General features: G+C 41.6%; 1 protein-coding gene across 1 annotated transcript in view; it reads right to left on the bottom strand.

Moving 5' to 3' along the window:
* Positions 1–2,021: 2,021 nt before the first annotated feature.
* Positions 2,022–15,033, bottom strand: part of mrc2 (mannose receptor, C-type 2) — a 28,276-nt gene continuing 15,264 nt past the window's right edge. Inside the window, 21 exon segments of the mRNA XM_028599141.1 lie at positions 2,022–4,538; positions 4,643–4,666; positions 5,088–5,267; positions 5,801–5,914; positions 6,187–6,295; positions 6,297–6,337; positions 6,576–6,738; positions 6,886–7,124; positions 7,590–7,698; positions 7,787–7,953; positions 8,322–8,424; positions 8,641–8,783; positions 8,871–9,039; positions 9,246–9,412; positions 9,538–9,570; positions 9,826–9,955; positions 10,038–10,134; positions 10,250–10,392; positions 10,778–10,995; positions 12,226–12,374; positions 12,515–12,630. Coding sequence (XP_028454942.1) covers positions 4,318–4,538; positions 4,643–4,666; positions 5,088–5,267; positions 5,801–5,914; positions 6,187–6,295; positions 6,297–6,337; positions 6,576–6,738; positions 6,886–7,124; positions 7,590–7,698; positions 7,787–7,953; positions 8,322–8,424; positions 8,641–8,783; positions 8,871–9,039; positions 9,246–9,412; positions 9,538–9,570; positions 9,826–9,955; positions 10,038–10,134; positions 10,250–10,392; positions 10,778–10,995; positions 12,226–12,374; positions 12,515–12,630 — 2,835 coding nt within the window. The 3' untranslated portion in view covers positions 2,022–4,317.

Genomic DNA, 15,033 nt, shown 5'->3' with positions numbered 1-15,033 from the left:
TGGTGTTCCGGGGGAAGAGTGCATGATCCTATTCCTTTCAAAACTCACTCTTTTTTTTCTGAATTTACTTTTTTCCTCTCCTCCTTCTTTCTCTCTCTCTCTCGCTCTCTCTCTCTCTTTGTCTGTGTCTCTCTCTTTCTCTCGCTCTCTGTGTCTCGCTCTCTGTCTCCCTCCTCCATTGCCAGTCTAACAGCTGCTTCTCTTTGGCCAGCCTCCAAATGGATGACTGAGGAGAGTGAATGGGTTTTTAATTTCACTTGTTAGCGCTGCTTTCTCTCTGGTTCTCCTATCTCAACCTGCAGTGCCAACCAACCAGATAGGAAGAAAACTTGGAGAGGGAGGAGGGGGAATAAACAGCCGCAGCAGTTTGTGAAAAACACAAGAGCCTGATCTGACCTTCAACCCTTCAAATTAAGAGGATATTGATTAGGCAGGAGTTGAGATATTTGAAGTGTGTTTCATTCTCCTTTCTTTTTAATTAATCATGAAGGGTTTCACTCGAGTATCTCAGAGGAGGCGAGGACGATTGAAGCAGTTATATTGTTCTGTTAATCCCTGAGCAGAGACCTCTGCCACCGCTGCCTGTCTTCAAACTCCAAAACCTCAGACAGGTGAATTCAAGATGCCTGAGGCAAGATGGCTGCTTTAGCTATGGCTGCTGTACATGTGCAAAAAGAAGCCCCAATGATTCAACTCTTTTCACCTCACACTGACACTTTTACATGTGACATTTCATTGAGCCATTACTGCATCATCAAGTGAGGAAATAAGGGAAAAGCTGTGCAACTGCTGCTTGTTAAGAATCCTAATGAACTTAAGTCATTAAAATGATAAGTAGGCAGTCAAACACCTTCAAAGAAACCTTGGTGAACAGGTCAGGTCTTCTTATTACAAAGTTGATGGCAAATTTTTAGCACACACAGACACATGATCAAACTGTATGCAACACTTAAAATTTCCTTCAGATGTTGCCAGGGAAACATTTCAATTAAATCAGCTGTTGTGATTGTTGTGAGTGCATCTGAAATATTCAGGTGTCTAGCAAGCTTTTTGATAACCATTAAGGACAATATAGCACTAAAACATTAGGGTACCATGCAGCCAAAGATAAATACAACATAACAAAGACTAGAGTCTGAAATGCAACAGACAGAAAAGTTTAGACATTTAGTGTTTAAAGAGTAAAACTTCCCAGAGGATATCTTCCATACACGAGACACATTAAAAACGACAGGCGGCAGGGCTGTGAAACTTATAAACAACTGCTGCAGTACATAACCCCAGGATTAAACTGAGTGCCTGCAGCATGCAGTTGGATGAATTGTGACATCCATCCTAAGTGAGATGGATTACTGAGAGCCAGTTTGATTTGAATAACAAGCAATTTACTGGGGTTTATTGCTGCAGAGGTGCAGGTTTCAGGCAACACCTGGGGGAATGGAAGCTACAAGGTGTTGGGTTTAAAACACCCGCTTGTCTTTGTGTTGGTATTCCTGTTTGAACATAGTCCAGCCAGGAGGTGGAGGAGGGCTTGTAGTTGCCTTACTAGCAGCATCTTATCAGGCATAATCATATTGTTTGCATAAAACGCTTTAACATGATTGCAATCACGCAGAAATGGAAATTCTGCAGTTGAGCACAACACAAAACTGGTAGTTGTATGTAAGTTGTGTACCTTGGTAGAGAAATGAAACACACAGTGACCTGGGCCTTGAGAGACAAATAGTCAAGTGAATCAAATGACACCATGAGCAGGAGGACGTGTCCCATACAGCGGGCGAGGTGTGCCCTCTTGTGGAAAAACATCAACATCGCAGTCCACATTTTACACATCAATTCCTTAATTCATTTCCCAGCTCACTGACTTGTAAAACTCACAACAGTGAAAACTTATCACTATGTCACAAACAAATGGAGAGTATACGGTTTCTCTCTGTTTGTGACAGGAAACAGGAAACAATTTCACATGAGAACTTGCTCCACAATGTATAATAATCCATAAATAACTGTGAAAGCAGAAGCTTTGAGAACATATACTTTATTCATTTCATAAAAAGACACAAAAACTTTCAAAAAAAAGTTGAATAGGTGCTTCAGCTAATCTTCACAGGGACAAGATCTGGCCTGCCTCACAGACATGATCTCAATGGGGAACACACAGAGGGTCGTCACACCTTCATATCATCAGCTCAGTCTGTTCATATTTTACTGTATATAAAGACAAACATGTACAGTAAAACTACCAGCAGAGGCCAGGGTAAGCCGGGACAAACCACTGCACCCTTTACACTCCTCCTATCCTGCCTTCCTCTCTTCCTACATCCCTGACTCCTCCTCACACTCCTCCTTCCCCCCCTTTTCTCCTTCTTCTAGTTTTCCTTTTTTCAATCTTCTTCTTCATCCTGACCCTTCATGTCCCTGAGCCCTCCTTCTCTGATTGGTTCCAGACGTGCCACTGAGCTCTTCTTGCCGACTCAACATTCCACAGCTGGAGACTGCACACGCTCTCTCTCTCACACACACACACACACACACACACACACACACACACACACACACACACACACACACACCTTACTCCGTCCTCCTCCTCCCTTCCCCCTCTGTCTTAGTCCAACTCACGGAGCAAAAAAAGCTGTGTTTTTTTTCACAGCAGCTCTGTGAGACACCAAAAGCCTCAGACTGAAACGGCTCCAAGCATTCCTGCAAGCAGAAAGACAGAAATGCACTCAGAGGCAAGAGCTGAGGGAAAAGGAAAAATGTTCGAGGAGGCAAATGAGCTCTGATAAATGTAGTTATTACGCTGTGCAAATGTGAAATCTTAAAATGACGTGGAAAAAGAGGTTTTCTTGTACACAATTTTCACTTTAAAACATTTCTTGGCTCTCATACTGTATATACAATAGTGTCATTCACTGATGTTTTCTTTTGTGGGGCAATGAGAGGTTCAAGTGTTGATGAGTATCCCATAAAAGGAGTTTCCAAATGTCTTTACCAGTAATTTTTTAAGTCAAAGCACATAGTAAAACCTACATCATTAAAAAGACAAAAATATCCAAGAGATAAAACATACAGAGAAGTGAACTGCGGTCCATAAAAAGATGAATCAGACAAATATCAAATTGCAAACCCTTTTTCATGATGCATACAAAGAGAATTACTGCTCTTAAAAATTGCTGAAACAGCAACAGATGGTGGCATGAAGAGCCAAAGCAAACAAAAGTTACGAATCACAGGACAACAATAGTGTCTCAAGGAAAATGACTAAAGGCAAGTGGATGATTGAATTAGCTCAAGAAAATAGCAGAAAGTGCCAAAATGTACAAGGAGCTGAAAGCTGAAAGTCTGATCATGCAGTCTACTTACAGACCAGCTTTCAATACTAAGTACAGAACTTAGTATTAGTAATGTGCACAACTCTAGTGTACTGCCCTCAGACGGTCACCACTAATAATGGTCCCTGTCACCCTCCACACATTCACATTTGGACTTCCTCCTCTGTTTGCCTGACAGCTGGTGCTGACGTGTCAGATCAGAAAGGAGGAGAGAGGCAGACTCACAAAAAACACACACGCATCATCAGTAACAGCTCTTTACAGCTGCACAGATAATGACAAATCAATGGGAATGACATGAATGCAATAAAACGACAAAAACACATCTCAGGTTCAGGTAAATACTGCCATGGCTAAACAGAAAAAAAAGAAAAATTTAAAAGGTGAATTTGGTCCTAAAGAAGACTGTGACTATGTATTTAGATTACAGAGACAAATGGTTTTAGTTAAGAGTCAATCTGTGGCTGTGATAGGACTCTTTTTTTTTTTTTTTTTTTCTTTTTCTTTTTTAATAAATCTTTCAATCAAAATGGGAACAACAAAGGAAATATACACTGAGCAAAAATTTACATTGGCACCAGGGAAGACAGCGAGGAGTCATTTCAGTAAACCGATTTATGTTGAACTTTTCCAGCTGCGATAAAACTAAACTCCCAGTAGATCCACTTATGGCCTTCATGAATGCTTTTGGGGATAAGCTGTAGGCTACATATGGAAGGATCTGATTTGTCTGGAGAAAACTTGCTCGAACTGTTAAGTCTTGGCAGAAGAGGGTTGTTAAGGCAGGGATTCAATTTAAACTTATCATCTGCTGCGCTCTACACAGCCCTTCAAAATATTTTGTTTTGTTTTTTGGTGTCAAAAGATACAACACAAGCATAAATGCCACAATGTGTATCTGAGTCAGCACGTTAAAAATCAGCCTTTTCTGTGTCCGGTAGGGTCCAGTCGTGGGTTGGTCATCTGGTCTGGGGATGCTCTGCTACTCTGCCTGCTCGTTCAGCTCCATGTCAGACACCAGGATGTTCTTCTCCAACTGCTCTGCGAGGCTCGCGTTGGTGCGGCTGTAGCGGGCCCCTTCATAGGACCCCTGGGACCCAACAGTTCGCCGACGGTACAAGTAGATAACACCAACAGTCAGCACCACCAGCGCCAGGCACGTCACCATGACAACAATCAGAGTAGGCAGGTGGTCGCTATCCACTAGGTAGAAGATGGATGTCAGGATTAGTATAAATAATTCACTTTCTGGTTAAGTCATTTATTCAAGTGAACAGAATACCATGGCAGCAGATAATCACACTTACATTTTACAGCTGAGGTTTCAGCAGCTGCAAATGGAAGAAGGGACAGTTAGTAAAAAATTGATCGCCTAAGTATTTGGCGTTCATTTTAATTGCATTTGATCTCCACTGTCTGTTTTTCTGCGTCTGGTTCATTGTTAATTTATTTTCTCTCAACACTATAATCAATTTAAGGGTTTCAACTTTTGTATAGTATTATGTGAACCTCTTTTAATCGATTAGCCAATATTTAATTTATTGATTGGTTAGATGTTAAAGGGCACTGTGTCAGGTCCTGCACATGGATCATCATGCTTTACAACATCTTCAGCATTTGTGAAACCTTGAAAATGATTTGATTTACTCTGGTCTCATTGTTGGCATAGTGTGATCTTAAACTTAACAAACTCAAAAAGACTGGTTCTGAGAATAACCTCCCCTTGGCTAAATTGGTCTTGTGTGTGCTTACTGCGAGGCCGTTTGCAGATGACTCCATGTGTGCGATTTCTGCATGAGCCCGGCTTCCACAGGCCACTGTTGCTCTGGATCCAGAAGCAGGAGTTTGGAGACAGAACAGAGAAGGCGACATCATGCGCCTCCCAGTTGGTGTACGACATCTCTGTGTCCTCGCTCCACACTAGGCTTCTACCTGCAGCAGGAACACATGCACACACACTCAGAGGAGCTTCAGACACACTGAAGCCAGAGCTGTTTCTTTAGTTTTATCTTAAGCAGAGATAATTCGTCATATCATGTTTTGCCTGACATCTCTCTTTATTCATAGAGGTTTCCAATATTGGATTCAGTTGTAACCATTAGCTTACCAAGCATATTTTAGGGCATTTCACTCAAGAGATAATAATGCAGTTTAAATTAATTAATTTTTCCGAGATGATGCACCTTTCTTAATCACATTTATTTGATTGCATTTTATTTGTTTCATCTCCATAAATAATTGTTGTCATAATTGTCTCATGATTATTATTATTATTATAAAATCAATCAGGTAAAACTTATTAAATTAGGGGAATTATCTGCAAGCAAATTAAGAAAATGTCCCTACAAGCAGCCACAAATTAATAAACTTGGATTAAAAAAAAAATGTTTTTTTAAACTGAAGGTTAATAAGTTTGCTGCTGTAGAGAGAGATGGGACAGACTGTCTGATGCAATGTTGCTGGACCTTTCACGCTGATGCCCAGCCAAGCTCCATGCGCCTGCGCTGCATAGCTCTGGATGTGTTCCCATACAAATCCATTCTCTGTCTCATCCAAGATAGAGAGAAGTTCAGCTCCCACTAGAAGAGACAAAAAGAAAGGGAATACACAGAGATGGAACAAATGATAAATGGGAATTGATCACGTAAGGAGATTTAACAATGGTGCAGCCGGCTCAATGAAGAGCATTTCTAAATTTAGACATATTGATGCCTTTTGTCAATTATGTTTGCAGTGGAGAAGGTCAGAAGTGTTGCACTAAATTGGCTTTCAATTCAGTATCATGTGCTGTGCGGGCAGCACAGCAGGAGGATGGAGGATGTGTGAGGGAGCTTCTGAAACTCTTCCCTACCTTGTTTACAGTATGTACGTGCATCCTGCTGCAGTCTAACAGTTTGCAGGTTAAAGGCGTAACAGTAGTTTCTGAAAGGTACCCACGGCCACTCCCCAACAGAGTGGGGGGCACTGGCCAGGGTAGATCCACTCGTGAAGCACAGGCTCATCTGGCAAGAAGAAAAACAACAGAGATTAATACATTAAACATTTTTTAAGATTATTTTTTTGACAGGAAAGGTGGGAGAGAGATGGGGGATGACAGCAAAGGGCCACAGGTCGGATTCAAACCCGGGACGCTGCAAAGGCCTGAGCCTATATGGGGCACACGCGCTTACTGGGTGAGCTAGGGGTCGCCCCTACATTAAATTAACAGTAATTGATTACTGACATGTTATTAGCACATACCACTAATTTGACAGATAGCAGCCTCCAATTTAGAATCACAGGGAGTCATAGTCCACTGGCCAGTAGTGGTCATGTGTCCGCATCCAGCCGTCTGATGGGGCTCCCCATCTCTCCAGTTTGAATACCAAACTTCTTCTTCACCCAGCCAGGTGAAGCTTCGTCCCTGAAGACATTATTATTATTATTATTATTATTATTATTTTGTATTAAAGTTGCAAATCATTGCAGTTTCCCTCTGCAAGGAAAACACTGTTTCAAGTGTGTAACTCTTAATATTATAATAAGATATACTGTAAGTTAATAGGCTCACTCCATAATTGTAGAGACCGATCCAGGCATTCCGATGCAAGCTGTTGATCAGCAGTGTGAGGTAAGCTTGCTGGTAGGGATTCTTCACCGTGGCCAGGGTCCCATTCAAAGATTCACAGAGGTGTAGGGCGCCGGTCCAATCCAGACGCTTTTCCACAACCCGGTATGTCACTCCACCCAGCTCCACAGGCTTTGACAGGGAGGCAGGGATAAGCGCCGGGGCCGGAGAGAGACCTGAGTCTGAAACATGGAGAAGCAGGGTTCAGTTTTTTTGCATTTTACATATATCTGGAACAAACTCCCAGAAAACTGCAGGTCCGCTGCAACTCACAGTTCCTTTAAATCAAAACTAAAGACTTTTCTGTTTGCCGCTACCTTTTATTAAATCAAATAATTATTAATCTCTTACACTGCACTGTAACTTTTATTCTTGTGTTTTATACCCATCTTTTTCAATTTTTTCATGTTTCTATTCATTTACAATTTTATTATTTTTTTTTAATGTAAATTACCTTTAATCTTTTATGTAAAGCACTTTGAATTGCCTTGTTTTTTAAATGTGCTATATAAATTAAAGCCCTGCCTTACCTTGAAGAAACGACATAGTCGCACAAGATGATTTACAGTAAGTCAAATTCCTTTTGGGGTGCAAATATTCTGCACTTTTAAAGCAGACATTGTTGTGGTTATTATTCAATATCCCACCTTGTTGCCTTTGACAGATGAAGCCATTACTTTCCATCTCACAGGCTCGTGAGGCCCACATGCCAGTGTTCTTCTGTGGGTTCCCATGAATCATCACCACACAGTTTCCCTGAGAGGTGACAGTGAAATCATCAGAAGAGGAACAGATTGAGGACAAAAACATGACGCATGCGCTGATAGGTAAGTGTTAGGAGTACCGGGGTCTTGTTGTGGTGTGGTCCGCTGTTGTCGAGTGGCTCTCCAGCAGCCCAGTTGGTGTAGCTGAGCAGGCCCGCCTTGGCCCAGTGGAAATGACCTTTAGAGTCTGCGGTCAGACCCACCCAAAGTTCAACACTGGCATTTTGAAGCAGGGTGGTGACAAAGGCTGTGAGGAGGAGAATCAATTGCATCACTGTGCATGTATGTGGTGAGACTCTTATGAGACACTCATAATCAGTGTTAAATATAGGCATAGGTTAATACAAACATGAATATCTAAAGCACACACTGATGAGTGAATTAACAGGCAATCACGTAAAATCAACCTATTAAAATAAAATGTTTCTTTTAATTCTCATCCATTTTACATCCATTTGATGCTGCTGACAATGGCAGATCATACGCATTTACCTTATAAAAAAAATAAAAAAGTAAGTTATATTGAAGTAGAGAGGTAAATTCATTAACTTCAGCTAAGTCCAGCACCACCTTCCTGCTTCTAACTTTATGTCGGCTGTATTCTGCTGTAATTACCTTGCTCCAGATGATTGGACACCACTGCCAGTACACCTCCCTGCGTTTCACATTTCATCTTGGCTGCAGACCATGTCACTCGGTATCCGAATAATCTGAAACACTACCGAAACACCAGATGTCATTGCAAACAAGATTGCTCAGGTTGAGTTAGGACAGGAGCAGGTGCATGAAATAAAACATTAGGTACTTACGGTACTTGCTAAGCTTCACTGCCTATGTGGTAACATATTTGATGCATTCTAGACACCCAGCATCCTTTATACAACTTAACACAATAGCTGCATTATGCTGAACTCCTGGTGTGTTGCAGCTCTACCTTATGTTGATAGGAAGACCATCCATAAGGACAGCCTGAAGGTAGGTGGGGTGATGACGGAGTTGGAGGAATGGTGCCTGTGACATTCACTCTCTTACAGATGTAGGGCAGGTCAGACTGGCACTTCTGATCAGCCCAGTCCACTGTTTTAAGAGTGAAAAATACAAGCTAATGTACGGGTACTGCATTTGATTTACTCTCTTGAAGTCTCTTATTCCGGCTGTTCTCACCTGTGCTGGCGGACATGTGGACACATTTGCGATCACGGCTGACTGGGTGCGGTCTCCCAAGGGCCCAGGACACATAATTGAGCACAGAGTGGTCAGACCAGCGGAAACGGCCATCATTTTCGTAGGTGTGTAGCCCCAGCCACCAGTTGTCACCCTCCACCTTCACCATCTGAAAGTGAGAGAGGAATGGTAAAAAGGCATGTCGAGGCCTCACAGACTTTTAAAGCCTGCGAAAGGCTACCATGCGGAATATAGACACAATAATTACACAGATCACACACAGGTTGGTGCTTGTTAGGTATTTCAGAGGGTTTTGCCCTTGATTATATCAACTCATACAAAAAATGATGAACTTTTTGATAAAGTCTACAGTGCCTTGCGTAAAGTGTTGGCCAGGAAAGCTTCCTCCTCAGCTGAGTGGACCGAGGCCAGCGAGGAATCAAACCAGGAGCAAATCCTCTGGGCCTGGTCCCAAGTGCTGCGGTGGTCAAAAAATTTATACTCAGCTTCCTGGAAGCCAATCCACTCTGGTGAAGTTGCGCCTGACAGATGAGGGATGAGATAAGAAAGACAGTTATGAGATAGAAATGGACGGTTTTTAAATAAGCCATGAGGAAATCAGTTTAGTACAGTGAGAGAAGTTCAAAGCTAAGAAAATATGACTGACCTTCAGAGACATCTGGTTCCTTCTCAACACTACCTAAAAAAAAATATAAAAAAATATAAATAAAAAAATATAAATAAAGAAAAGATAAAAGTGTGAGAGAACCAACATGCAATGAATAACAAGAGGGAAGACATCTTGAGAGACTCAAATCAGAGAGTGATGATATATGTGGAAAAGGGTATTTCAAAAAAATTAATAGAACTATATAACTGTATTTTGACCGCACCAATACAGTGTACTGTAGGACTGTCTAAATAAGCCCAAAGAAGAGGTCCAGTGTTGTTGTACCTCTGGGGATCTTGCAGATCCAGTCTAACTCAGAGTCACAGTGCATGGCCAGCCAGGTCATAGTGCCCAAGTCTGCTGCAGCACATTGCCGGACGTTGTAGTAGTAGCGGCCAAAGTTCTGGTATGTGAACTGAGACACAAGCAAAGAGTAAACAGATTGTGCTTCAAGCATGTTTAACTACACAGTGAGGCTGCATCTTGTCTTTACTCACAGCAAGTCCATCACTCCACTTCCAGCTGCCATTGTCCATTGGGTTTCTGCGGTTCAGTCCAATCCAAAACCAGTGCTGTTCATGCTCCTCTGACTCCCTGTGGGCCCCATCATCATCATCATCCTCATCATCATCATCATCACCATCATCATAAACAACATTGTTATCATCATATGACATCACACGTCACCTGGTCAGAGGTGCACACCCACCCAAAGGCCTCATGGAGGACCTGCAGAACAAATTGCTCCTCCTCAGGGCTGCTGATACTCAGCAGGTTGGCTCCGTGTCTCCGGCAGGACAGGTGAGCCTGCAGCCAGCTCAGCTTCTTCTCCAGCTGGGAGGAATGGAACACCTGCACACAGGTGATAAAAGTGTAATTGCAGTCCAATTAAAATGCAATACTGGTGTAAAACATTTAGTATTAGAAGTAGTATTACTTCCACTCCTTTGTCCGCCATTTGACAGTAAAAACTGTGAAGAACTCAGTGCTGTTAACTTATTTTTTTGTTAGACTTTACAGATTTAAAAGATAATTTAAATTCTACACTATATTTTATTTATATACATTTATTCTTAAGTTTGTTCAGTTCAAACAACACTAATTACTGATGCATTGTACAGATATGTTTTTTTTTAATAGTTATGAATTAATGAAAACCAAAGTGTGACTGAAGTTAAAAGACACTTCCAGCAGAGTACTGATGTGTGAAACAGTGTGGAACTGTGCTGGGGTGAACCTTGTAACAGTAGCGCAGGTTGCTGTTGCTCTTCCAGCCGCTGGGACAGGAGCCGCTGAGGCTCGGGGTCGGCTGGGGGACGGGGGGCTCGGGGCTCAGAGACGTGTCCTGGTTCTGACGGCAGATGAATTTAGCCTTCGATGACGCACACTCCCTCACCTCCCACAGACCTGTTGCAAAGCCCGTCGCCATGGAAACGCAGCCGCCGCGGACTTTCACTGAAATAGACACCAGGGTGAAATGTAGTTGAGTGGAGAGAAAAAGAGGCTACAATGATGAAATGTGTGGAAATAGAGGAATGATAAAAACTGTGGAAAATGTAATGTACACATTTCTTAAGAGACAATTATGGGTTTTTCTCAAAACAAGGGAAACAGTTCCTGTAAACTCTGTTTGGGCTCTATTTCTCTAATCACCCTGATGGATCTCTGTTATGGACCATATTTAAAAGAAAATAGTGGTCTTCGACGTAATTATTTTTTTAAATTTCATTATGAAGATATCTGTCTGTATATGTTTCTATGTGATTCTCTCTGTATCACATAGAAATAGTAGGGCTTTTCTCCTAAAACGTAATGATACAAGCATAGGCTTTGGAGGTTTGAAGAGAACAAATAGAGGTGTTGGCGTTAAACTGTAGTAAATTCTTCTGGTTCTTCTGGCCTCAGGTGCAAGCTTAGGTGTTACATTTTGGGGGTTATGAATATCATCAGACTATAAGTAAGTATATAAGTGTTTGTACTAGAAATGTAGAGGTCTTTTAATAAGCCAAGTCTACAAGAGCAACAAAGTGTGGCTATAATCTATGCAGAGGTCAACCAGTTCATATCTTTGGATCTATCAGTAACTCTAAAGCCAGAGGACTCGCCCACAACTGGTTTTTGCGTCTCCACGTATGGTTTAGAAATGATCTAAAATCCATGCTAGCTGGAATTTCACAAGGAGTATTCTCCCCTGTTTGCTGCCCCATTCCTGTGGAGCTCTAATGACTATTTGTTGGAAGACAAAACACAGTTTACGATTTCCTCAACAAGCTGGTCCAATTTTGATACAGTACATTTAAATCAGAACATACCCATGCTGGCTGGTTTTGACAGCTGCTGATAATTTTTGCAGATTGTCAGCTGATCACAATGCTTTACAGAAAAAATCAGGATATCAGGGTGTAGTTCTGAGTTTGTATTTTAGCCAAAGAAAAAAACCTGGAAGAAATCCAGTTTCTTCTTTGTAGATGCAATCCAAAATTGGCTCTTGGTTCAGAATGGACCTCATGTTAAAAAAATCTCCAGCTATAGAAGTGAACTCATCACAGCAACAGGAATACAGTAATAAAAAGGTGGTGGGGTGGGAAGAATCTGTAACAACCCCAATCTGGTCATTCTACTTCATGTAATACATTATCAGCTCATATTTGCAGTTCATTCTGCTCATTCAAATATATGACCTACCCGGCTGGTCGCGATTCCAGTTGGTGTAGGACACTTCATCCCCGCTGAGCCAGTGGAAAGAGCCAGGGTTGCCCTGGTCATGGAGGCCGATCCAGAAGGAATCACCAGAGCGACCGAACACCAGGCTGTTGGCGAAGGCCTGCTCGAACCTTTAAAGATTTACAGGGAATTTTAGAAAGGCAGAGCTAACAGAACACACTGTTATGTAATTGTGCATGTGTGTGTTTGTGTGTGTGTGTGTCCGTGTGTGTGTGTGTCAGGGTATGTACAGTTTGTGCTGCTGTCGCACCTATTGGTAATGGTAACAAGGGCGGCTCCATTGTCCTCGCAGGACTTCCTGGCCTCATCAAAGGTAAAAAGATCTTCTCCCACCCAGTAACAAGCTGGACTGTGCCACTTCCAGCCCTGAGAGAAGAAACGAGGAGAAAGTGAAAAACATAAAAAATAAAAAAAATAAACATTAAGCATTCAAATAGTACTAATGTCTACAATGGCTGTGCAACACTTTAGATTGGCTAAGTCAATCCTTTAAAACCTGGATGTGCATCAGAATACACATGGAGGCATAATCATGCAGATTTTTTGGATACTGTCTAAATCCCAGCAATATTGGTACTTTGTAAATGGAAAATACAACAATTCAAGTGAGTCAGGCATTTAAATAGATCATGTTTCAGTAGCACCACCTGACTAGTCGAGGTTTTGGCAATTTATAGGCCAACGACAAATTGGAAAAGTTAAAGAAAAATAGAGACTCAAATAACATTGAACTTGTTTGAGGTGTTGTATGGTTGTATGTGAAAGAAATGTGTTTGACCAAGGAATCAAGGACAAAACTCACAGACAGACAAGCAAACAACAACTAAAACATCCCCTCCTTGGCAGAGGTAAAACACATAAATGGTGTCTCTCAGAAAATAATTTGAAGGCCATCTTAACAGTTAAAACAAAAGTGAGTCCACTTATCCCAGTATCCCAAATGCAGAATAAAAAGAACACGTCTAGGCATGCAGAAATAACTTTTCCCTGGCCGCAATCCCTCCTGACAGCTCATGTAGGCCTACTGTAGTTGTGGACGTGTACAGATGCAGAGCGCAGCCAACACGCAGAAGGTCACAAGGGGTGATATTTTGCAGAATAATAGTGAGAGACAGTTCATATACAGTTGTGGAAATAAGCCAAACCTCGGGCTTTTTGCACAACCACGTTTTTATCAAGACAAAAACCTCAAAGATTACGGCTGCTGGAGGTTTGATCTGTTCAAACTCACATCTCTTAAACTCTCATTCTTATCCTTCCTTTCCCTGTCTTACAGTCACAAGATCAGCCTTGACTTATAGCATCTTCTGAATACCAACAGTATTGGGACATATTTCAACCAGAATAAACTATTATGTAGTTATGTTATGAAACACCACATCTGATTTCAACCATTATCCATTGATTTATCTCCCCCATAAATGACACAGAAGCTGAACCATCCTAACATTACATTCAAGTACACAATCATCCCCCCCCAAACAACAACAACGACATGGCAGCCTGTTAGCAAACTATTTACATTCAGCAGTTACCTAGCAACATTATCATTAATTTGGAGTTATGTTTCTGAGCAGCAGATAAAGGTCCAATATTCTCTTTAGCTCTGTTGTTGGTCTCTTCTAACTCCTGAGGGAAATATCTGATTCATTAGCTGCTAAATGCTCCACTATGTTCACCAGCTAATCTTGGTGGGTTTTTCGAGCTTTTTCAGCTGCTGGCTGTGGCCAAAATTGACGCTATGAGAGCGGTGAGAGTGACCCAAAACCTAGACAGATAAACAAAGCTGAAACTCACTGTAAAGCTCTGTAAAGCCGAGGGGAGCTGCAGATTCAGGTGATAATTTTCTGTAGGTTTATCACTACAAGCATCCTCTTTCACATTGTTTTTCACATTGTTTTTTTACATTGTCATTTAATATTTTGTCATTATGACAAATATCGATTAGTCACTGTAAGATACACTTGCTGATTTTGTTGCTGTTGTTCCTCTAAAATGTGTTATTAGCTATAATTCCAATCCTGGAAGACATCTGGGGCGTTGTGCAGTAGTCCGTACTGTGGCTTTAAACGGTTAAATAATCACACAAAAATGAACACAAACGAAAGCTCACATTTCTAACTTTTTCCCTGATGAAGATCCTTTGAGGCAAAACACGTTGGTTGTTAACTTACTATCAGAGAGCCTCGGATGCTTTTTAAAACTGACAACAAATACCATGGACTTCCTTTAAAGTAATCTGGTCCTTGTTTTTTTATTCTTACTTGATTACTTGCCCTATCCGTGAAGAGCACCTGGTTTTTTACTTCAACATTACCAACGGCACATTTTTTTGACCCAGCGCAGCACTCCCTATTTTTTATTCCTATTTTCAATTATTGCAGAGGACCCATGGTGACTGAGGGGCCCTAAACAGCTGCTTACGCCCCAGGCCACCTCTGACATTAGAGATCAGTGTTGTCTCATCTCTCTGTTTATTCACACATGAAGCAACTGAGTTATCCTGATAATAAAATCACTATCTTTGGAAGTATAAAGCAGAAACGCAACACTTCAGTGAGTAAGTACAATGACAGCATTAAAGTGATGAGCAATCCATTACATTACTTGAGTAATGAGCCAAGCGCTGGATGGGGTATTGGTTCGGGGATCATGTGGTGTAATGTTGCTGAAGCGGTCTGTCATTGTTGTTTCACATGTGTGAAGTGGCTGATCTGCCTGAGACAAACCGCCACAGGGCCCTGCAGCATGTGCCATGCCAAATGACCC

This window comes from Perca flavescens, chromosome 15 (genome assembly GCF_004354835.1).
Source record: "Perca flavescens isolate YP-PL-M2 chromosome 15, PFLA_1.0, whole genome shotgun sequence".
Classification (NCBI taxonomy): domain Eukaryota; kingdom Metazoa; phylum Chordata; class Actinopteri; order Perciformes; family Percidae; genus Perca; species Perca flavescens.
This window is presented reverse-complemented; position numbering and strand designations above follow the sequence as displayed.